General features: G+C 36.5%; 3 protein-coding genes across 3 annotated transcripts; 2 read left to right on the forward strand and 1 right to left on the reverse strand.

The window, feature by feature from the left end:
- Positions 1 to 522: 522 nt before the first annotated feature.
- Positions 523 to 2,695, forward strand: LOC132109776 (V-type proton ATPase subunit e 1-like). The gene is made up of 4 exons (XM_059516114.1): positions 523 to 792; positions 1,265 to 1,312; positions 1,957 to 2,076; positions 2,399 to 2,695. The coding sequence occupies exons 1-3, from the start codon at positions 689 to 691 to the stop codon at positions 2,048 to 2,050; spliced, it is 246 nt and encodes an 81-aa protein (XP_059372097.1). The 5' UTR covers positions 523 to 688; the 3' UTR covers positions 2,051 to 2,076; positions 2,399 to 2,695.
- Positions 2,502 to 5,804, reverse strand: LOC132109775 (thiosulfate sulfurtransferase/rhodanese-like domain-containing protein 2). The gene is made up of 10 exons (XM_059516112.1): positions 5,654 to 5,804; positions 5,430 to 5,558; positions 5,065 to 5,345; positions 4,880 to 4,988; positions 4,682 to 4,804; positions 4,264 to 4,369; positions 3,587 to 3,702; positions 3,357 to 3,515; positions 3,146 to 3,284; positions 2,502 to 3,067 (listed from the first exon to the last, which is right to left on the reverse strand). Exons 2-10 carry the CDS (start codon positions 5,541 to 5,543, stop codon positions 2,835 to 2,837), a joined length of 1,380 nt encoding a protein of 459 aa, XP_059372095.1. The 5' UTR covers positions 5,544 to 5,558; positions 5,654 to 5,804; the 3' UTR covers positions 2,502 to 2,834.
- A 437-nt stretch (positions 5,805 to 6,241) lies between these two features.
- LOC132109774 (nuclear cap-binding protein subunit 1-like) lies at positions 6,242 to 24,636 on the forward strand. The gene is made up of 23 exons (XM_059516111.1): positions 6,242 to 6,466; positions 7,048 to 7,139; positions 7,216 to 7,316; positions 7,421 to 7,577; positions 7,666 to 7,773; positions 7,849 to 7,970; positions 12,076 to 12,145; positions 12,579 to 12,794; positions 13,247 to 13,344; positions 13,472 to 13,535; positions 15,847 to 15,957; positions 16,095 to 16,159; positions 16,707 to 16,769; positions 16,867 to 16,941; positions 17,057 to 17,160; positions 17,366 to 17,488; positions 20,011 to 20,113; positions 20,275 to 20,368; positions 20,468 to 20,571; positions 20,648 to 20,765; positions 23,441 to 23,584; positions 23,866 to 23,979; positions 24,078 to 24,636. The coding sequence occupies exons 1-23, from the start codon at positions 6,433 to 6,435 to the stop codon at positions 24,189 to 24,191; spliced, it is 2,394 nt and encodes a 797-aa protein (XP_059372094.1). The 5' UTR covers positions 6,242 to 6,432; the 3' UTR covers positions 24,192 to 24,636.
- Positions 24,637 to 25,411: the final 775 nt, after the last annotated feature.

Genomic DNA, 25,411 nt, shown 5'->3' on the forward strand with positions numbered 1-25,411 from the left:
CTCTAGTAAGTTGAAGTTTTTATCCATTTTAGCGTCATTGGAATACAATTATATATATATGTGTGTGTGTGTGTGTGTTTTAATTTGGAGAGGTTTTTATTTTTCCATTTTATTTTAGTTATTGCTTTATTTTAAGTAAATATATTGTTCTTATGGTTTTAATTAACTAAAAACCTTGCCTCACAATGCTGCACTAATTGGTTTTAACAATGCAAGAAGTCAGCGGATGACATTTTCAATAATTCATGCTGGTGAAAAGGTTTCGTGTGACTCTTGAGTAAATTAAATACATTCAAGTAACATACCCCACAAAATGCACTTTCTGTATCTATCAGACCAACAGTTGTGCAATATCAAAAGAAGGCTGCATATTTACGGTAATCAACATTTGAAGTGTCTCAAAAAAGCCCATAAAAGGGCTTAAAATCGTCATAAGACAAGAACGCGTTTGAGGTTTTAGGAGAACTTTGATAAAAGGTTTAGATCCACTTCAAATGTTGCCTAGTGTAGTTTGGTGTGAGTGCAGAGGAAGAGGTGAGACATCAGTCATATGTCTGTGCTGTTCAGGGCCTGAGGAGTCACATGACCGTCACCGTCCACGCAGCAGTGTCGGGCGCGAGCGCTGTGGAGTCTACGAAGTTTATTTTATAGAAAATAAGTTATTAAACCTCGACCTACAAGAAACACCATGGCGGCCACATCGTTTGTGATAGCTATGTCAGTTATGACTTTGTTTTGGGGTCTTATTGGAGGAGTTATTCCCTGGTTTATCCCTAAAGGACCGAATCGAGGGTGAGCAACATTAGCATTTCCTTAAACGAAAGTTTACTGTATTAAACCAACTGTACGAACCTATAGTTATCGATGTTATTGAAAAGTTATAAATCCAAAGACTTTATTAACAAAATATGTTCTTAAATGATACAGTTTATCGTTTTTATTTCGTTTAGGAAGACATTACGAAAGCCAACAAGTGAGCGTCACGATAAAATAAAGTTTCTGATTTGACTTGTGTGACAACAGGAAATACGTTAAATTCAAACATAAAGTATCTTGTATACTTTATACATATATAGTATAAAGTATTTTTATTTGTAAAATGAATATATGAATGTCTGGATCATGTGACTGTGCCAAGTGCACAAGGGTGATTTAAAGAAACACGTTTAAACATTCGTGGTTATTTATTCATATTTTATTCATAATATGTGTTATTTATTTATAAGAAGTGTTAACTTTTTTGTGTGTGTGTGTGCCATTTTAGAGTCATTGTGACAATGCTGGTACTAACTGCAGTCTGTTGCTACCTTTTGTAAGTACATTGTCTTTAAATTATCTTTTTCTACACATTTCTAAAGAGACTCAATAGTAAAAGCTGCGTTTTAATGTGGTGAAATAGAGAGATTGTTCTATTCTGTGTCAGCTGAAGGTCAAACACAGCCTTTGGGCAACTCCAGTATTGATAAAAAAAAGAAATCCAGCACATCCAGGCCATTTCATGTGCATTTTACTCCAGATTCAGATTATAAACTTAAACATATATATATATATATGTATATGTATATATATATATATATATATATATATATATATATATATATATATATATATATATATGTATATATATATATATATATATATATATATATATATATATATATGTGTATATATATATATATATATATATATATATATATATATATATATATATATATATATATTTTTTTTTTTTTTTACAAATGTGTTAAATAAGATCACAATAGGTCTGAACTGTCCCACTTTTATGTGAATTATTTATTATTTTGAAGAAATAGTATAGTGTTTGTTCTCTAATAGCCACTAGGAGACAGTGCAGACCATATTTTTGCTGCCACATTAGTTCCTGAATTCAGTCTCTTGGCAATATTTAATTCTGACTGTCATGCTCGTCACTCTGTACTTTTGGATATGTTTCAGCTGGCTGATTGCTATTCTGTCACAGCTGAATCCGTTGTTTGGACCAGTACTGACCAACGAGACCATCTGGTACCTCAACCAACACTGGCAGTAGTGTCCAATTATTTCTTCACAAAGCAGGTTAGCAGATCATCTTTCACAGTATCCACCTTATTTTTCCTGTAAGAGCAGACACGGCCATTTGTAAATTGTATGGGTCTGGCTTCCGGTCTCATCTGTGTGCAGCTATTTTTAGCTGTACAAAACCGGTCGTTTTGCTGCTTGATATTGCAAATAATTTGAATGCATTATCTTAAAATTATGAACACACTGGTTTGTAGTGCAAACAGTTGCCCACCCATAGGCTTACTTCCATGATGAAGAATAAGGTGGATAAATAAAGTCCACTAACATATTTCATTATGTAAATGATTTAATTGTTGTCCTGTTCACTTCTTTGCAGATGCTGGAAACTTGTAAATTGCCAAAAACGTCAGTAAACTCTATTTAACTGAAGCTTTACATGCTGTTCTCTTAACTCAAAGAATGACCACCATGACATTGTGTTGTTTTTATTAATTTGATCTTTTGTTCGAGGAAATGCAATTAAATCTTGTGTTTTTGTCTTTATGTGTGTATATGTACATCACCTTTGTCTGTGTATAGTTTGAGTTTAATGACCTGATTAATGTTGGAAGAATTAACGTGTCCCATTCATACATGTATGATTTCAAATGTCAAATAAAATTAAGAATGAGAATGATTTGTAATTTATTGACGATTTGCATTTTGCCCAGTGTTTAAAATCATGACTGAATGGGTACAACAGTTAAAAAAAAGGGTATTTTGGAGACTTTCTTAAAATCACACAAAGTTGCAGGCCATCTAAGATGATTTGGTCATAGTGTATCTTTGGGGATTCTGGGACGTGACATTGTGCATTCGCATTCCTCTCGGTGAGAAAGCCCATCGGAGGAGATGTCGCTGTGGTTCTGCTCTTTGGCTTGGCACACAGGACAACACGCTGTCAGGCCACGCTCTCTGCAGGTGGTGCACGACAGAACCAGCTGGCAGCAGAAGTCTGTGGAGCACAGCTGATATTGATCCCATGGGCAACTACAGTATCTGCACTCTGGGGAAAGGAGAAGTAAATAATGTTAAGTTTGTCACTCCATACAATCACTTTCGAAAAACTCACACGAGTACACACCTGAAATGACGTCCTCATTGAATGCGATTGCATAACGATCATCAAACACAAAGAGTTTACCGCGGTAGAAGCCATCAGGGAACTGCTCTAAGTATTTGTGAATGCCTCCTTTCAGCTGGTACACCTCCTTGCATACATTCTGAAGAATAATATTCATGTTTGAGAATGGCATTACAAAGTTATGTCATTTCTTTTCCCCATTCAGACTTACTTTTGATTTGAGATAAGCCGAGCCTCGCTCACAGCGGATGCCTCCTGTACAGTACATCAGAACCTTTTTGTCCCGGAAGACATCCAAATTTTTATCCACGTAGTCTGGGAAGTAGCTGAATTTCCGGATGTTGGGGGCTAAACACTGACTGAACTGACCCTGAGAACATACTGAACTATTAGCTGTAATGTACATAAAGTTCTGGGATCACTGACCTTCAAACTACTTACAATTTTGCTCTCATAGAAGTTTCTGCAGTCCAGAAGTATTGTATCATTGCCCGAGGTCTGATTTTCCACAAACGCCTTCACTTTTTTGTGAAATTCCTTTGGTTCCAAGTGTATTCCTTTTTGAAGTACAACATTCGCATGAATCCAATAGATTAATATACATAAACATTCAAATGTTTGGAGTGTGTAAGAAATACTGCTCAACAAGACTACATTTATTTGATCTAAAATACAGTGAAACTTATATTGTGAAATATTGTTACATTTTAAAATAACTTTTCTATTTTAATATATTTAAAAACATAATTAGTTATTGTGTGGCAAAACTGAATTTTCAGCATTATTACTCTAGTCTTCAGTGTTACGTGATCCTTCAGAAATCATTCTAATATGCTGAATTAGTGCTCAAGAAAAATGTCTGATCATCATCAATGTTGAAAACAGTTGTGGTGATATTTAATGTGGGAAATGTTAGATATTTTTTGATGAATAGTAAGTTCAAATTAACCGCATTTGAAACTGACATTAGAAATGTATTTACTGTAACTTTTGATTACTTTATGCATCTTTAATGAACATAAGTATTAATATCTTTAAAAAAAAAACTATATTTACATAGGCACACTGAACAATCAATTGTACTATGTATCAAGCAAGTTGTAAAGTGTTTCTCTTACCAGCCAGCCTGTAGGAAATGATAGCTGGATCTACACCCATAGGGACAATTTCTTTGTAAACACCAACCTTCAAATCAGAAAAGCACGCTGCACCTCCTTCACTTTTCTGAGGGAAAGTCAGTAAAACGCATAGGTAGTTAAAGACACTATTTATGGGGGATTCAGACCCCATCTTTCATCTTGGAAAACAAATTTTGTGCCTTTAACATCTTCCTTTACCTGAAGTGCCAAAACTTTAAAAGTTGGTTAAATTAAATATTATTATTACTCTTTACTGACAAACATATGCCACTTTGATTGTCAGTCTTATAATCTCTAAGCACCACTAAGATGACATCTCTGGTTATTATGAGCATTATTGCATTGCATTTTATGCATCTTATCAGTGTTATCCTGGACAGTGGCACAGATACTTTACCTTGAAATCCTGTACTTGCATTATTTTGAAGGTTGGATGTGACAGCATTGCCTTGATGTAAAGATTAGTGGCTGTTTTGGTGCCACCAACAGTTCCATTGATACCTTCAGTAGCCACTCGTACCTGGAGAAGAACAACCTCAATCCAATAAAAGTCTAGAACAAATCTGATTAATGACTTGTGGTTGCTTTTATTTACCTTGCCTGTTAGTTTAAGTTTTAAACAAAGCTCTCTCTGCCACTGACAAATGATCTGAGGATCATTTAACTGATGGTAGCAGTAATACAGCAGAACTTCACCTGGACCCCTAAAACAGAGGAACTCCATAAAAACCACAAGACCCCATATAAGCAGAGCAGATGATATCAGAAACAACTACGTACCTGATGAGGCCATCCTCTGGGATATGGCTTGTATTAGGGATCCAGGATGATACATCTGTTGATTCTTCATTACTGGACTCTTCCTCGCTGTGAGTCTGGTGAAGCATCTCGTCCAGTGTCTCAGTGGTCCGCTGGTGAATCTCACTGGCATGGCTGTTGGCAATATGTTTGTTGATAGATGATGACTCGTTGAATGGCTGTCCACAGCAGTGCCAAAGAGCTGCTGAGCTGTTTTCACAGGCTGAAGGAACTTTCTTGGATGCCACAAATTTCGCAAATGTCTAAACACCATGGGGAAAGTACTGCTATTAAACACCACAATCATCATATCAATAAGCGTGGCTTAAAATGAACACTGTACTCACCATTTTCTTGACATGAGAGTACAGTTTCCTTGTTGCTGAAAAGTCTGGTTTGTCCGCTTTATGGACCTCTGGACCAAGACTCTCAACGTCCAAATCAGCAAGCATACTTGCCATTTTAATCTCCAATAACTGAGAAAAAAAAAAACTATTACCTATCGCAGTTCACAATCTGATACTTTAAAACAAAACACCACCCTTAAAACCTGCATATAAATAAGTTGAACCTCTTTTAATGCAATTTATGTCGTTAACCCTTGATCGGTTTATTGAACAATACTGATGGGTTAATAATAAAACTAAACAAAGAAGGAAACTAAACGTGGATTCATGGCTGTCGAGATAAAATGAGGCGCATCTACCGGTGTCCGATTCACGAATGATTCATTCTTTTGACTCGGATCTTTTCATTGAATGAGATTCTAAACGACTATTCATAAGGTAAATTATAGCTGCAACAAACTTGACTGGGACTAACGATAAATACACTTATTAAAATATACATTTTAAAGCGTGTTTTTTTTTACACTGCAAGAACAATTAATAGGCAACACTTTCGTTCGTTTGCAAACATTAAATGTTCAATACAGTAAAAAGAGAAAAAAAACTAAAATAAACCAAATGTTTCTGATGAATATAGGTTTTTCAGCATTAACCAGTGATCATAATCCTACAATAGTTGTGTAAAAAAAATCAATTAATTGTTTTTTCTCCAATTTTGTGTAAACAAACTTCTCGAAAGAATCGATTCTTGGTGGTGAATCGGACTTCTCTCCACGAGACGAGTCGCAACAAAACAAGTGTTTCCGTTGACGCAGCTGTTAGCCCGGATGTGCTCTCCTTAAATCAACCGCCTTTACTTTTCTAGTGTGGCTAACGGCTGTTACCATTCAAAGCTTCAAGCTTTACTGGACGCAATTCAGTGGATATAAAACAGCTCCAAAAACTGTATGCGGAGCAGTTTTTTCCCATACCATTTCAACGGTCTGAATATTGAATTTGAGAAATGTCGAGGCGAAGGCACAGCGATGAGAGTGATGGTGAGTGAGTTAGCATGTTAGCATGCACGTTGACATGAGTTTATGTAATTTTCATATTGTGTGTTTGTTTACTCTTATGATTGCAAATGAAAGACTTTCTGACAATATGGCAGCCGAGGGGTGCCGTATTTGGCATAAGTAGTCTGTTTATTTGCATTAAGTGTATTTGCATTAAAAATAACCAATTAAATGTTAATTTTCGAACAGATAGGAAGCTTTCAGGTAAACAAAGCGCTTTGAATTTGATTATGATCATTTAGTACGGAATGCAAGTGTTTGCAATATTTAATACTATTTAATAGCTTTTTCTTAACTTCCATGTACTTTTATTTACCATTAAACATTTGTCTTTAATTGTCTCAAAATTACACTACAGAATCCAGCTAATTTTGATCTCATTAATGTAAAAAGGGACATGTTATGCTTGTTTTTAGTTATTTGGCTATAACCCCGTCCACTTTGATTAAAGGGAATGTTCTCATTTGTTTCAAACATGTGGACTTTTACGAGGTTAATATACATGGTCAACGTTAGTTAAAAGTTCACCTATAAGACTCTCATGTTTGAGTTTTTCATTGCAGCCGGCTCCCAGCCTCACAAACGGAGGAGGACGTCTGAACCCATTGAGATCGAAGACCGCTTGGAGTCACTGATATGTCGAGTGGGAGAGAAGGTAGCACATCTTATTGCTCATGCAGTTTGTATTTTTTATTTTAGACATAATAACTGGTTAATTTCTGTTCTTCCAGAGTACATCCTCCTTAGAGAGCAATTTGGAGGGTCTTGCTGGTGTCCTAGAGGCGGATCTTCCTAATTATAAAAACAAAATCCTACGCATCTTATGTGCTGTGTAAGCGACCTGTATTTTAATGTGCAATGTTTACTTTTGCGTCAAAAGTTAATCTCACTATGCAACAGATGTTGTATATAACACTTTTTTTGTTTTTTGAACAGTGCAAGGCTTTTGCCAGAGAAGTTACCAGTGTACACAACACTAGTGGGACTTCTCAATGCTCGCAACTACAACTTTGGAGGAGAGTTTGTGGAGGCCATGATCCGACAACTTAAGGAGACACTCAAATCAAACCTTTACTCTGAGGCTGTTTACTTGGTTTGTGCTGTTTAGCGTTTATAAAAAAAAATGCATCACAACTTTATTGTAAGTTTTGATGGTGTTTAATTCATCATATGCACTGCAGGTGCGCTTTCTCAGTGACCTGGTGAACTGTCATGTCATCGCGGCTCCATCCATGGTTGCTATGTTTGAGAACTTTGTCAGTGTCACGCAGGAAGAAGACATACCACAGGTGAACATGACCCTATCCATCCATGTACATAGCAGTACATAGATAATCGTGAGGCTGACAGATGTGTCTGTACAGGTGCGGTCTGACTGGTATGTGTACGCTGTGCTGTCCAGTCTGCCTTGGGTTGGCAAGGAACTGTATGAGAAGAAGGATGTGGAAATGGATCGCTTGCTCAACCAAATTGAGGGATATTTAAAGTAGGTTCCTCTTTCAAATCTTTTACATTTGCACAAAATATGGCACTAAGCACAAGCTGCAACACGTTATCTTTTGTTGTGCCATATATTTCCTGGTAATATTAGTGGAGAAATAATATAGAACCATCAGAACCAGGATTTGAAACATGATAGGTTATGATATTAACTCTGTACAACCTTATATATTAAAGGGTTAGTTCACCCAGATAGCAAAATTATGTAATTAATAACTTACCCTCATGTTGTTTCAAACCCGTAAGACCTCCGTTTATCTTTGGAACACAGTTTAAGATATTTTAGATTTAGTCCGAGAGCTCTCAGTCTATCCATTGAAGCTGTGTGTACGGTATACTGTCCATGTCCAGAAAGGTAAGAAAAACATCATCAAAGTAGTCCATGTGACATCAGAGGGTCAGTTAGAATTTTTTGAAGCATCAAAAATACATTTTGGTCCAAAAATAGAAAAAACGACGACTTTATTCAGCATTGTCTTCTCCGTGTCTGTTGTGTGAGAGAGTTCAAAACAAAGCAGTTGGATATCCGGTTCGCGAACGAATCATTCAGTTCACCAAATCAAACTAGGGCTGCAACTAACGATTATTTTGATAATCGATTAATCTGTCGATTATTTTTACGATTAATCGGTTTATGTACTTATATTTTTGTTTTTTCCACCCCCCCCCCCCCCCAAGTAAATTATTAATAAAGGGTCTTTATCATTCAGCATAGATTAAGAGATTTTAACCATTTTGCATTGTCATATCCTCATCAAAAATATACCTGGAGTTGTTTTATTATGTGTTAGTAATCCTTTTGTTGAACTCTTCTGAAATCAAAACACTGACCCATACTCTAGCAAATTTCACAATGAGATTTCAAATAATGTTTTCACCATGGCAGTCCTTAGAGCTCCTAAAGTAGTTTAACATCCCGAACAAAGCTTATTAAGGAATCTTTCAGAACATATTTTCACGAAGAATAAGGATAAAACAGAATAAGATTGTAAACAATCCTTCGAATAAAGTGCCAATGGCATGAAACCTGAATGGAACTCACAATTTAAAGTAAAATCCATCAGAAGGTTGTCCAGAAAAAAAAAATCGGACACACACAAAAAACCTGCTGTGTGAAAAAGAGCAGTGAATACTTAGAAAAAAAGTGCATTTCAAATATCTTTAAACATTTACCTCTCTCATTCAGTCATAATTAGGCTGCACGACTGAATTATAAACTGGTAAACGACAAACTGATCACAGAACATGTTTGTAAAGCTTTAAATGTTAACTGTTAAAAAGCAATGTTATCGGCTTTTTCGACTAAACATTTGCAAACAACATTGTACTGGAGAATCTGCACAAATGAAAGTCTTGGGGGCCGTTCACATTTTGCGCCTAAAAACGCGTGGAAAACACTAGGCGCACCGCTTTCTCCTCCTTTCCAAAGCGCTCGGGCAGAAGCGCTCCCGAGGTGTCTGCCTTTGCTAAGCAACCATGACGCGCTCTCTCCTTGAAGACGCGGAAATTTCAGCAAAGGATAAATGGATTTGCAGCTCTAAAAATCACTTGCAGTAGCTCTGCTACTAAATTTATGTCAAAATGTTAATCCATATACAGCTATGATCAGCTGTTCCTTCATCTTGGCTGAGCTTTAAACGTTTTTACGGGAAAGGATGAAGCTGATTTAGTTCTTGTCACATGACCCGCGGTGCGCTTGCCACATTCTGAAAAGTTGAAATGTTTTTAACTCGATGCGGTGCGGACGCGCCTGGAAAAACGGGCGCTTCGCGACCGCGTCGCTTCCATTATGAGCGCGTATACTGCGTGCCTACATTGGAAATAACGAACATGAGCGCGCAAAAGACGCGATATGTGAACGGCCCCTTAAACAGTTCAGTAGTGCAGAGTTTACAGGTTAATCTTCTTTTTTGAAGGCTCAAAGTAAAGTACTCCCACATCCCGCTGAATGCTGCAGAGACGCTGTTTCGGGAAGCACGTGACATAAAACGAGGCCAGCTATTCGCTACTTCTCCTGTTGTACTGGCTGAGTAAAACCTCCGGTGGCTCATTACTGCCACACTTTGGTCACCGCAGATTTGAAATATGCCCGAAATGAGCCGCTTACGGCAAATAAGTTATTTAGCAACGAATCGATGACTAAATTAGTTGACAACTATTTTAATAATCGATTAAATCGATTCGTTGTTTCAGCTCTAAATCGAACTGAATCGTTTTAAACGGTTCGCATCTCTAATACGCGTTAATCCACAAATGACTTAAGCTGTTAACTTTTTTTAATGTGGCTGACACTCCCTCGGAGTTCAAACAAACCAATATCCCGGAGTAATGCATGCACTCAAACAGTACACTGACTGAACTGCTGTGAAGAGAGAACTGAAGATGAACACCGAGCCGAGCCAGATAAGAAGAATCGAGGAGCTGATGATACTGCGCATGTGTGATTCAGAACCGGTGAACCGTTTTCTTCAACCGGTTTATTGAATCAAACTGTCCGAAAGAACTACTGGTGATCCAAAAACCGATGCAACCGGTTCTTGACTCGTGAACGAGTCAGTCTTTTGTTCGTTCTCTGGCTCGGCTCGGTGTTCATCTTCAGTTCTCTCTTCACAGCAGTTCAGTCAGTGTACTGTTTGAGTGCATGCATTACTCCGGGATATTGGTTTGTTTGAACTCAGAGGAAGTGTCAGCCACATTAAAAAAGTTAACAGCTTAAGTCATTTGTGGATTAATGCGTATTAGAGATGCGAACCGTTTAAAATGATTCAGTTCGATTTGGTGAACTGAATGATTCGTTCGCGAACCGGATATCCAGCTGCTTTTTGAACTCTCCCACACAACAGACACGGAAGAGAAGACAATGCTGAATAAAGTCATAGTTTTTGCTATTTTTGGACCAAAATGTATTTTCGATGCTTCAAAAAATTCTAACTGACCCTCTGATGTCACATGGACTACCTTGATGATGTTTTTCTTACCTTTCTGGACATGGACCGTATACTGTACACACAGCTTCAATGGAGGGACTGAGAGCTCTCGGACTAAATCTAAATTATCTTAAACTGTGTTACAAAGATAAACGGAGGTCTTACGGGTTTGGAACAAAATGAGGGTAAGTTATTAATTACATAATTTTGCTATCTGGGTGAACTAACCCTTCAAGTACTAGTCTGGAATTTTTTTTATAAATAGCTATACGTTTATTGAACTTTTAAACAAGGTTGTAAAAGATCTAAAAAATATATATAAATAAACAAGCTCATACTCAAGGATTGAAGTATTTTAATTGGATATTCTAAGTTTTCTAATGTTTATATGGCCACAAGGTAAGATGTATTTTTAATGGCTATTTTACTATAATAGAATAGTAGACTATATGAATAAAATGCATATAAAAATATCAGCTGTCAGTCTATTTCTCAGAATAATGTCTGGGTAATATCATATTTTAAAGCTCAGTTTTAAAGATCATATGATGCAAAACACCTAATGCAGTGCAATACAATGATGATTATGTACAAATAAATGTTCATTAAATGTATAGGATCTGTCATATTTGATAATTTTTTTTAAATATGATTTCTAAAAAATGATATGGATAATCAAGTACACTTAGGTTGCACCAGTCCAGTAAGTGTTCGTCTTGAACAGAAGATAACGATATAGAAGTTATTCTTACTTATTGTAAATAAAAATACATCATAGATTTTACAGCAAAAAGATGTTTAGAGTTATGCTAAAAGGTCTACCTTATAAAAAGTATAAGCATATAGCTACTATAATCAACCAGATGACAGAATTTGGGATTTGTTTTACAAGTTTTTAGCAAAGTTTTGATTGAGTATAATTTAGAAGCCTTAGAGATGTGTATTGAATTGAATCTGATACACTAGGCTTTAAAGGGATAAAAAAAACTTCTACTGGTATGTATATGTTTGTGTGTACTGATAGAAAAATGTGTTAGTTTTGATATCATGTTGTCTTTAAAACTAACACCTACCTTATTTTTCTTTGTTGATATTAGGATGTTATGCAAGTAGATTACAGAAAATAGTCTGCTGTGAAATGTCATGATTTGGGTTTTGTTACAGGCGGCGTCAAAAGACTCATGTTCCTATGCTGCAGGTGTGGACTGCAGAAAAGCCCCACCCACAGGAAGAGGTTAGCGTCAGAAAACAGGCTCCAGACTCATCACTTTATAAGCACTAACAAAATATCAATCACAGTTGTTCTCAGTGCAGTTGTTAATGCTGTTTGGGTTGTATGTTTCATTAATTTATTTTGAGGATGGGTTTGTCTAGCTTTCCCACTAGCTTCTTCAACCAAGTGAAATGAATTTGCACAACTACCATAGAATTTTTATTAGATGCACTTAGAACTTTTGACATTAACAAACAAATGATATGGAAGAAGCTTTCTTTTTATCACATTTGATTCATTCTGTGTGTATGTGTTTATTTATATATATTTATTTTATTTATAATTTCCCTCCCTTTTCCTTGTCAGTGACCGTATCCGAACAGACCTACAACCCACCAGTTGAGAGCTGCTCTGTCCTTTCACTGTAATTAATTTCCTCTGTCTCTCTGTGTAGTATCTGGACTGTCTCTGGGCTCAGGTTCAGAAGCTGAAGAAAGACCGCTGGCAGGAGCGTCACATCCTGCGGCCTTATATTGCATTTGACAGCGTGCTGTGTGAAGCCCTGCAGCACAACCTGCCCCCTTTCACCCCTCCAGCGCACTCTGATGACGCCGTCTACCCCATGCCCCACGTCGTCTTCCGCATGTTCGACTACACTGATGCCCCAGAGGTGCAGTAATGTTTCAAATCTAGTCTTTATTTTTCGGCTGGATCTATAATGGGACATCGGAGGAAAAATGCATAATTCTTTAAAAACAAACTTTTTTTAAAAACAAAATTAAAATTTTAATGGTCTTTAATTAAATTCTTTAGCATCAGTGTTGAAAATAGTTGTGCTGCTTATTATTTTCTGGAAACAATGCTACATAGTTTTCAGAATTCCTTTATGAATAAAAGGTTCAAAAGCATTTGTTTGATATAGAAATCTTTTGTAACATTATACATGCCTTTCCTGTCACTTTTGATCTAATTTATCCATCCCTTCTGTAAAACAAAATCCCACTGACCCCAAAACTTTTGAACTGTAATGAATATTCAGTTTTATTCACTTTTAATATGCTTCAAATGTGTTCTTGTGGATGCTGTTTGTATATGTAAGTGTGTTTGTCTGTCTGTTGTCAGGGGCCAGTGATGCCAGGAAGTCATTCAGTTGAGCGCTTTGTGATTGAGGAGAACCTGCACTGCATAATCAAGTCTCACTGGAGGGAGAGGAAGACCTGGTCAGTCCTTTGCATATGCTATTAGCATTACTTTTTGCTTTTAGTATTATTTGAAACCTAGCTTACCATATTTGACCTTCAACTGTGCCCCCCCCCCCCTTTCTTTTTTTTTTTTGTTCTTTCACAGTGCTGCCCAATTGCTCAGCTACCCTGGAAAAAACAAGATTCCCCTTAACTACCATATTGTGGAGGTAAATTAGAATTTGATGCTGGTCCTTTTTTATTGTGGAAGTTGTGGCCTAATGGTTAGAGATTCAGACTCGTAAACCAAATGTTGCGAGTTCGAGTCTCGGGCCGGCAGGGATTGTCGGTAGGGGAGTGAATGTAGAGCGCTCTCTCTCCACCCTCAATACCACGACTGAGGTGCCCTTGAGCAAGGCACTGAACCTCCAACTGCTTTAAATGGCTGCCTACTGCTCTCTGTGTGTGTTCACTGCTGTGTGTGTGCACATTGGATGGGTTAAATGCAGAGCACGAATTCCAAGCATGGGTCACTAACTTGGCTGTATGTCACTTCACTTTCACTTATTTTATAATATGGTAAATATATTAGCTACTGTTAGTTACTGTTAGTGCAGGAAATTGGCACTTAAGCCCTATTAGGACAGTACTATTTTTACTGGGGGTCGTTAGAGAAATCTGGGTTTCGCTGACTTTGCGGTTTTAATGCCTTCCGAATCTGCCACATCAGTAACAACCTCTGTAATAATTACCTACTGTTTTTTGGCAAACTGATGCTCTTCGAATGTCTGTGATTGCAGACAAGATTTTTTTTCACAACACATTTCATTGTGTATTTTGGCACACATGAACTATCACAGATGCTCTTACTACTGCATGTATTTTTTTAAATATGTTTGCCTCATGCCAAAGCAATGAGTATTTAAAACCGTAATACTACTGTAGTCTACTGTAATATCAGCTAGGGCTGGACGATTAATCAAAGTAATCAAAACCGAAATTCATAACCTCGAACCGCCGTAATTTTCCCATGTCGGTTATTTTGCTTTTTTAATCCTGTTAACACTTCCCACTTAAAAGCATACTAGCGCGTGTGTAGCCACATGACTCTGCCCCATCCAGTCAGTGGTATAAAAGCAAAACACGGAGGTGAACGCCGGTTCAACAGATAGTGATGGCGCGTGAGCGGTGAGCCTTGCATTTTCACTAAACTTTGTCAGTTGTATTTGTTTTATGGTTTGGACATTCAAGCGATTAGATTATCAGATGTGTATTATTATATCGAGCTACCATGTTCACGCAGCTGCATTGTGGCACAAACACTCATATAAACAGTAGCTGTGAAGATCGTGCGCACCGAGGAACACAGAAACTAGTTGTCAGCGCTTTCCTGTGATTTATCACTAAAGTAGCTTAGAATCTCAAAACTTATTACAGCATGTTTGGGTCTGTTCTCGGACTGTTCTGTGTATTTTAACTGTAGAAAAGGTTGTTCCGAGTCGAAACTACGATACAGAAAACTACATCAGTATATCACCATAAACGCAGCCGTTTTTGTATTACGTGAACATAAACATGAGAAAGAAAACACACATGTGCAGTATTTTTGCTTAGATACAACAGCCTAATAAACGCGCTGTCTGTCATTAATGATAATCAAAGAACAAAAGAAAATCATTCACTGATCTTGACTGAATATATTTAATAACTTTACTTGATTAATCTTTATTTTATTTATAAAAAGAAAACTATGCAGTGTTTTTAAACTTTTAATTAAAGTTTCGGTACCTGAAATTTTGTTTAGTTTTATTTATGATATTGCTAATTGATTTGTTTGTTCCTATCTTATTACTGACTGTTTACTCGTCTTTAACACTTTAATATCTAAAATTTATATTAATCTAGTTGTTTTTGCTATGGTATTTTTTTAATCACAGGCAAAATTCCTCCTGCAGTGTTTTGTAGGCTGCTGATTTTTGCTCATGTTATTCAGCTGCAACAGAATGCTTTGTAAAAATGTTTGACATCTAAATGTTTGACTTAATTTTCTAATCTTATTGGAATCGAAACTTGGAATTGATAAGCAGAATCGGAATCGATAAAATTCAAAAGATACCCAACTCTAGTAAGAAATGTTACGAACATTGATAAAATGACTGCTGATAGTCAATCATATTTACAGTACAAACCTTTTCAGTGAACTATGAGGGCAAAAAAAAAAAAAAACAGAAACAAAATAGTTCATTAATCGTAACCATGGCACTTGTAGTAAACCTGTGTTTATGCTAACTAATGGTAATCCGAATGACTATATGCAATGCACGCATACAGTGCGTGTGATCTCTGCGATGACCAGATGTACAAAACAGACTCTCCCACCTCTGTAATAAACACTGAGATAATAATTCTGTCCTCATTGGTACATGAAAAACATGGACGTGGGGTGACAAGAAACGAAACTCGAGCGTAGTTTAGAAAACTAGTCCTGTTCGAATAGGGCTTTAAGTAAGATATTTCAGTGTAATTCTGTATCTTTTGTAGGTGATATTTGGTGAGTTATTCCAGCTGCCAGGTCCTCCTCACATTGATGTCATGTACACTGCATTACTCATTGAGCTCTGCAAACTTCAACCGGGCTCTTTACCACAAGTTGTATCCTTCATACTGACTGAAAACCATGTCAGTTTGTTTTTATAACTGATTCCTCCTTCACATTGTGCCACAGCAATTTCTCAAATTTAAACCTTTGGTAACATAAGTGTAGTTTTCTTTAACCTGCCATTGTTCAGCTTGCTCAAGCCACAGAAATGATGTATATGAGGCTGGACACAATGAACACAACCTGCATAGACCGGTGAGTCTTCAATTTGAAGTTGAATAGTTGGGTAAGCCATTCCCTTTTGTTAAAGGGATAGTTCACCCAAAAATGAAAATGGTCATTTACTCATTTACCCTAATGTCGTTCCTGTATTTCCTGTATCAGTCTCTTTTTTTTTATGTTGAACATAAAAGAAGATATTTTGAAGAATGCAGTTAATCAAACAGTTTATGGTCCCCATTGACTTCAACTGTACTATTTTCCCTACTATAGAAGTCAGTAAGGATCAACAACTGTTTGGTTCTTCAAAATAACTTTTGTTTTCAACATAAGAAAGAAACTAATACCGGTTTTGGGTGAACTCTTCCTTTAACTACATTGATTTTAAATATCATCTCATCCTGAGAAAGTATAGTTACCCAGTTGAATTCTGTTAACAGACTTTGAATTTAATCCTCATTAAAACGTTTCTTACTACAGTAAAAAAGAAATGTTAGCAACATTGACTTCAGAGAGGCTTGAGAATCTTCAAAGCTTTTGTCCCTTTAATGTCTCTTTAATATGATGGATTATTTGGTTTCAGGCTCATCAACTGGTTCTCCCATCATCTGAGTAACTTCCAGTTCAGATGGAGCTGGGATGACTGGTGAGGATGAGCGGTTTCCTCTGGGAATTATTTGTACAGGTTGTGTATTGTCTAAAAGTTGTCTATTTTATATAAGTATTGAATTTTGATGTCTCAGGGCTGACTGCTTGACTCAAGATATTGAAAAGCCTAAACCCAAGTTCGTTAAAGAGGTTTTGGAAAAGTGTATGAGGTAAATTTCACACATCTCTTTATTAAGTTGCATTGCTTCTTATAATTGCCAATTGGACCAAGTTCATGCATGCTGTTATGTTTATTACACTTAAGCCTTGATTATGAACCTGCAGGTTGTCGTACCATCAGCGGATAGTGGACATTGTTCCTCCGAGTTTCTCTGCGCTGATCCCGGCTAACCCTGTGTGTAGCTATAAATACGGAGAGGAGGCTGACAGTATGTTCATGCTCACAAACACATCTGATGCAATGTATACATTTATATTTGTATGCATGCATGTATACATGTCTTTTGATTTTACTTTCTCATAGTGAGAACTGACCACTTCCACTGTTTTTTTTTGCAGCTGTATTATATTCCAGTGTAGTTTGGTGATACTGTTGTGTAATGTTGCTTGTCTTTGTCTTTTAATTTGTTTCAGGTTCATTACCAGGATTAGCTATGACAACTATAGTGGGTAACGCTATCAAAAACCGGGCATCTAATGAGGAGATTCTTATTGTTCTAAAAGATGTCCCTAATCCAAACCAGGATGATGATGATGGTGGGTCTCATATGACATTTAAGCCACTTGCCAATCATAGTCCAAAACTTAGTCTAGGGCAGGGGGCCTCAACTCTGGAACTTGAGATTTCACTTTCCTGCAGAGATGAGCTCCAACCTGGTTTAAACACACCTACCTGGAACTTTGTAGTAGGGCTGCACGATATTGGGGAAAAAATGACATTGCGATATTTAATTTTTCTGCGATATAAATTGCTAAATGAAATCTAATCTAATGTTTCTTTTTCTTACAAATAAAAATGGGGTGAGCACACTTACATTCTCATTTTAAATTATTTAAACATCAGAGTATTATTTAAATTTGAGTAAATAATTTGTTTGTAACTTTAGGATATGGTTAGGATAAGTTTTGAATATTAACTAACATGAACTTACCATGAGCAATACTTTTGTTACTATATTAATCTTTGTTTATCTTTATTATTTTTTGTAAAACATAAATTTGTTAAACAATTATTTTTTTATTTTATTTTTTTTAATAAAAACACAGCTGTTCATTGTTTGGTAATGTTACTTCACAGTGCATTAACTATGTTAACAAATACTGTACAACTTTTGATTTCAACAATGAAGGCTATAGCCTAAATGTTGAAATTAACAATGTTGTAGAAGTGCAGTTTAGTAATAGTAAATGTTAAATAGTTGAATAAATAGAACATTATTGTAAAGTGTTACAGTTTTTTTTTATACACCAATTCAGAGTTCAGTGTTGGACAGGTCAGTTGTTTAAACCATTCATTAAATTGAATCAGTTCAAAGGAATCATTAGTTCGCGAATCAGATGTGTACGGCACGCGTTGTGTAATTATCTCTGCAGTTTAGGATATCGCACAAGATTTGAAAACACAGAAAACATTTAATCACTGGATAGTGTTTTTTTTTTTTTTTGATTGATATGCGCGAGGGAGAGAGAGCAAGACGGCGCTCGTGTTGTTTGAAGATGGTGAAGGTGAGTGTGGGGCTCGGGGCTCTCTCCCTCTCTCTCCCTCTCCCCCTCCCCCTCATTCTTATATGCGCCCTGTTAAACTGACAGGACTTAAAAACACAAATTAATCCGCGAATCACATTAGTCAAGGGCCGGGGAGAAGCTGGCCCGTACGGTTAATGAATAACGGATCAATTAAGACAGCCTACATCGCACATCTGGTGATGTGACTATCGTGGATTCGTACATCGCGATATCGATGCTTCAACGACACATCGTGCAGCCCTTCTTTGTAGTAATACTGATGACCTCGATTAGCTTGTTCAGGTGTGTTTGGTTTTGGAGCTAAACTCTGCAGGAGAGTGGGTCTTGAGGTCCAGAGTTGAGGACCCCTGGTCTAGGGCTTTCTATTGAATTTAAATAGATAATTGTTAGAGATATTCAATAAATTAACTAAATATTTATAACATATTTAATATTTATGTTTGCGATTCATAATGCATGTATATACATTTCATTAAATAATCTTGAAAAAGTCACTATAATACAATAATGATTTCTGAAGGATCACGTGACACTGAAGACTGGAGTAATGGCTGCTGAAAATTCAGCTTTGCCGTTACAGGAATAAATTGTGTTTTAAAAACTATGAATATAGAAAAGTTAATTTAAATTGTAGTAATAATTCACAACATCACTGCTATGAACAAATAAATGCAACCTTTATGAACGTGAGATTTTTCAAAAGCATTTTTATTTAATTTATATTTATCTTTCATTGTTATTAATTTTATAAATTTTATTTTTATTCTAAATGGTTGGTCTACTTTATACCTGCAAAACTAATTTCTATGGTTTAAATCAGGTAGAAGTAGCTATTTTTTTGTGATTTTATTATTTAAAAAAAAATAACATTACAAGACACACCTTAAATGACAGGGTAAATACTAAGGAAAAAAAAGGAAACAAACACATAAGTACATTGAATAATACTTCAGGGTAATTTAAAAGGAACATACAAATAAACCACTGCAGCAAATTGCCAGACAGAATAATGCCTTCAATTTAAAACGTCTCTTTTAAATCTTGGACTATTTTACTCCACTAGGGAACAGTTTGTATTCCAGTCCCATTAATCCTTGCAGTGCTGGGTTCTAAACAAACAATACTATGAAAAGAAAGCAGCCAGAATCTTCTAAGATGCATGTTAGGTGTAAACCATTGCTGTATAATTTTTTTTTAGCTGCAGTGAAGCCAGACTTTAACAATGTTCTCTGAGCTAATGTAAACTTGTAAGAATCATCATCATTAACAACATAAGATAAGGATCAAGATCAAATTACAACTTGGGTAGAAGTAGTTCTTTTAGGTAACAATTGCACATTACCACTGTTTGCAGTTAACTTATAAAAGCACAGAATTTTGTCAGTATACTTGGAACTTGGCATTGTGCATTGAGTACATTTTGCTCTTATTACAGATTGCTAGATGTTCCGCTTTTTGTATATTCCTTGGATAAATGCATCTCCTAAGTGAGTGAATGTAAATGCATGGTTCTCTGTATGATTTCTATCCAGATGAGGGTGATGGCTTCAACCCTCTAAAGATTGAAGTGTTCCTGCAGACGCTGCTCCATTTGGCTGCAAAGTCTTCCAGTCATTCCTTCAGTGCCCTGGCCAAGTGAGTATCTCCTGCCAAACCCCACACAGGCCTGCTAGCAGCTGGCTCCGTGCTCCCCTTCCTTCTGCTCACAAACACTGCCTGTAATTGCTAAAAGCACAGATCAATGAGAACGTATCAATGCTTGTAAAATGCTCAGGTGCTTTTCTTTTCTCTCTCAGATTCCATGAGGTTCTGAAGACCCTTACGGACAGCGATGAGGGGAAGCTGCACATCCTCAGGGTTCTGTATGACTTCTGGAGGAACCATCCTCAGGTGGGGTCATTCAGACATCATATTGTATATGTTGTATTGTCTGATCGCACGCTTGCCATGGCATTTATGAGAGCTCATGCTGTCATTGTGCTCTTTCAGATGATCTCAGTGTTGGTGGACAAGCTGATACGGACCCAGATTGTGGACTGTGCAGCTGTGGCAAACTGGATATTTTCTCCCGAAATGGCTCATGATTTCACCAGGTAAATCTGCAGAACACACTTGTGTAGGTGAGGTCACTGCAGCTGTAACTGATTTACATTCATTGGGTCAATGCAGGTTTTATGTGTGGGAGATTCTACATTCTACCATCCGGAAGATGAACAAACACGTGCAGAAGATTCAGAAAGAGTTGGATGAGGCAAAAGTAAAGCTGGAGAAGCAACAAAACAAAAAGGTAGAGGAAAAATATTTTTGACTGATAAGACACTTGTCCATGTGGGCTTTTGTTCAAACCACACTGCAGTCTGATTAGATTTTTTTTTCTGATCTTTGAGATCGCCTGTAGTTCACTGTTACTTTAGTAAGTGATAACATTGCATCGTTTGTTTGTGCAGTTGCAGACAGCATCTGGAATGTCAACATTGGTTGTTGTAGAAATAATGTAGGTGTCCGCTATAAGATCCGCTATAAAACACACTTTCTCATCCAGCAACTAGTGAGGATAGACCAGACAGACAACTGGAAATTTGGCTTCTGGTTGGTCACAATGTCTAGCCACAGCCTTGAATTGGTATCTGAGACAACATATGCTGTAGAGGAGGAATATTGCTTTTTTTTACATCCTACCTAGAGTCCCAGACACTACAAAAACTACTACAGATGAAAATGTATTTCTTATACATAGTAAACGTATTTCAAACCACATAGTATGGGGCTTGGAATCTTTTTTTATTTGTGTTTCAGATTATAAAATAAACCCATCTAAATTAGCTTTGTGTTGTCAGTATGAACAAAGCACCCCTCCCCCCATTATTTAAATTTTTTTTTTGTCTTTTTCTTTAACTTATCTTATATATATATATATATATATATATATATATATATATATATATATATATATATATATATATTGTGAATTGAATTGTGAATTGTGAAAGTGACATTCAGCCAAGTATGGTGACCCATACTCAGAATTTGTGCTCTGCATTTAACCCATCCGAAATGCACACACACAGAGCAGTGAACACACACACACACACTGTGAGCACACACCCGGAGCAGTGGGCAGCCATTTATGCTGCGGCGCCCGGGGAGCAGTTGGGGGTTCGATGCCTTGCTCAAGGGCACCTAAGTCGTGGTATTGAAGGTGGAGAGAGAACTGTACATGCACTCACCCCACCCACAATTCCTGCCGGCCCGGGACTCGAACTCACAACCTTTCGATTGGGAGTCCGACTCTCTAACCATTAGGCCACGACTTCCCTATATATATACACACACACACACACACCGTATTTTCCGGACTATAAGTCGCACTTTTTTTCATAGTTTGGCTGGTCCTGCGACTTATAGTCAGGTGCGACTTATTTATCAAAATTAATTTGACATGAACCAATAGAAAACATTACCGTTTACAGCCGCGAGAGGGCGCACTGTGCTGCTCAGTGCTCCTGTAGTCTACACTGAAGACAGAGCGCCTTCTCGCGGCTGTAGATGGTAATGTTTTCTCTTGGTTCTAAATAAATGAGACTTATAGTCCAGTGCGACTTATGTTTTTTTCCTCATCATGACGTATTTTTGGACTGATGCGACTTATACTCAGGTGCGACTTATAGTCCGAAAAATACAATGCGTGTGTGTTATATATATATATATATATATATATATATATATATATATATATATATATATATATATATGGGCTTTTCTGCGATATATATTGCGATTATGAAATCTAATCTAATTTTTCCTTACAAACAAAAATGGGGTGAGCACACTTACATTCTCATTTTAAATTATTTAAACATCGACACCATCGTGTCAATATTGATTAATATGCGCGAGGGAGAGAGAGCAAGACAGCGCTCGTGTTGTTTGAAGACGGTGAGCGTGCAGCCGGGGCTCTCTCTCGTTCTCTCTCTCTCTCTCTCTCTCTCTCTTTCTCTCTCTCTCTCTCTCTCTCTCTGCTAAACTGACAGGACTTAAACACATGTAAATTATAAACTTTCACTCAATGATGGTTAAGCAGTGCAATTAATCCGTGAATCACAATTATTTTAAGTCATACAAATTTGTGTATTTATTGTATGTAAATGTTCAGTTTTTCTCTGTTATAAGAAAGTTATTAAATCTATAATAGTTTGACTATTTTTTTTTTTGCAACTAAATTTCAATACTGTGATGTAAACCGTGATAAAAGCATGAGCAATTAATCGCAACATTAAAATTTCATACCGTCATATGCCTAGTCCTATTTGATGTGGTCATAAAGATGTTTTGTCTAAAACGCAATTCTTGTCAAGAAAAAAAGAGACCGACGCAGCAGTTGTGCGTGAGACTGCTAACCCTGGCTCTGCCTCTGTGTTAAATATTTTTAATGCCATTTAACTGGAAAAATTAATTGCCTGCGTTAACTCGCCAATTTTGACAGCACTAGTTTCAGCACTAACATATTACAAACAAACATCACAACCTATTAAAACAGTTATTTGATATTTTCATATTTTATACCTTTTATTTTACCCTGTATATTTGTGAAAGAGTATGTATTTGTAATTTATTTTGTTACCTGTGATTTGAAAATATTAAAATATTTTAATGTGCCACTGAAAACATTGTATTTCTTCAGGTCTTTATCGATATATTAATGATTCAAAATAAAACAACAAATTTGTTCTTTCACAACCAGTCAAGTATTAAGAGCTTGCAGCGAAAATTTAGATTTTGGTTTAAGAATATTTGGTTGAGATGACTGTACTGAGGATGTGTGTGTTTATTTATTTATTTTTTAAATAAAGCTTTTCTATAAACGACTAATGTAAAAGCCCGATACAGAGTGATGCCCATTAATTAATGAGAGTGCGGATGCCTTATGTGTTTGAGATCTGAAAAGTTTCTCTCTTCCTGTAGCAGCCGGACAGCGGCGATGAAGAGGACATGGAGAAGAACAGTGAGGATGAGGAGGGTCAGTTGGAGGAACAGATCGAGAGGCTGCAGGAGAAAGTAGAGTCGGCCCAGAGCGAACAGAAGAACCTTTTCCTTGTTATATTCCAGGTGCGTCCATGACAATGCAGATCCATTTTATCCTGAGCTTTTTTGTTAATAGGTTTTTTTTTTTTTCTTCATGACTACATAAAATAAAAGCTGCAAAAGATGTGTCCTTGTTAATGTCACAACGCCTTTTACACCTTGTTCCTATTTGTCAGGAAAGAATAAACATTCAGCTTTTCATGTCTTTTTCTCTCGCTGGGTCTTTTGTTTCATTATGATATTTGAAGACAGTGCCTGGAGCTAAGAGATGACAAAAGAACTGTTGTTATCTCTTTTTCTTGCAGCGCTTCATTATGTTACTGACAGAGCACCTGGTTCGCTGTGAAACGAGCGGCGTAGACATCAACACCACCTGGTACAAGAACTGCATCGAGAGGCTGCAGCAGATCTTCCTCATGGTAGTCCTGATCCACATGTTTGCTGGTCTGTACTGTGTGTATAGTTGGTCATTAAACATCTCTTATTAATTACCTTCTATATCCATTGTTGTCCACAGCATCATGTGATCATCCAGCAGTATATGGGCACCCTTGAGAACCTGCTGTTTACTGCTGAGCTCGACCATCATATCCTGACTGTTTACCAGCAGTTCTGTGCTCTTCAGCTCTGAAATCCCACAATGCATCATTCAGACTTTCACACCTGCCTGTTTAGTGACATCCATCAGGATCATTGGAGATGGTTGTTTTGTAAGTAGTGAAAATGGGAAATGTCTGACCCTTTTTGGGCCCTTGATATGTTTGTGTAGTGTTTCTGTTTTTCTTTTCATTTTGTTTTAACCCATTGTTATCGGCTCTGTGGTAAGTGTAGGTCTTTTAAAATGCTTTGTTTAGGAAATCATGATAAAGAGCATTGTTTTACTCAAGCAGCCATGGTTTGAAACTACTCGTTTTTATGCGTTTTATGTCATTTTGATTGGAAAATGATTTAGTCGAGTTGGGTTACAAGTAATTCTGCATTATCAATGGTGTGCCTCTGTAAAGCAGACTGAGCTCTTTTGCCACTGTAATGCCATGTTTTGGATAAGACGCCCCCCCCTTTTTTTTTTTTTTACAAAAATATTAAATAAAAAAAGCAAAAAAAAAAAAGGAAAAAAAAATCTGCTTATTGTGTTGTTCTTGTATGCATCTAAGAGGATTTGGACATGATCAATTTTGGTCCTTTGTGAACTGTTCATACAATTATGATAAAATGTATGACATGACGAATATATTGAGTAAAAAATGACTTTCCAAAAACAGTGTTTTTGATTTGTATAATTAATTTTATTAACATACAAACAAACGTTTTGGTCAAGTTAGCAGGAATAGGTAATGATAATGATTCAAATGGTTCCTGAGCAGTCCTCTGGGGTTATTGTAAAAGCCTATCTTACTGTACACTGTCACACTTACTTTGCTAAACAAACAAATAATTGGAAATGAAATGCTGATCAGAACTGAACATACTTCACTTAAGTGAGAGAGAAGACCATAAGAGTTCTGAGAGAGAAAAGTAGCTCCAAAAGAGTTAATAGACAAATTTACAGTTTAGTGGTCATTCAAAACATTTTAACCACAGAAAGACCAATCAGAAGTGAGCATTTCATAAAGCTGTGCAATATTTTGCATCAATACCACAGTTTTAATCATAGTATAATGATAAAACAAATGGTAATTGGCACTTTTCTTCTCACAATTCTTTAAAAAAATTGAATAATTACAAGTCTGAGAAGAAAATTGTCAGTTGTGAGATGTAAACTTGTAATTGCAAGGAATAAAGAAAAGAAAATTTGCATTTTCTTTTTCTTCAAGATCTTCAAAAGAAAAAAAAGATTTGCAAGAAAAAAAT

This window comes from Carassius carassius, chromosome 29 (assembly GCF_963082965.1).
Source record: "Carassius carassius chromosome 29, fCarCar2.1, whole genome shotgun sequence".
Taxonomy (NCBI): Eukaryota; Metazoa; Chordata; class Actinopteri; order Cypriniformes; family Cyprinidae; genus Carassius; species Carassius carassius.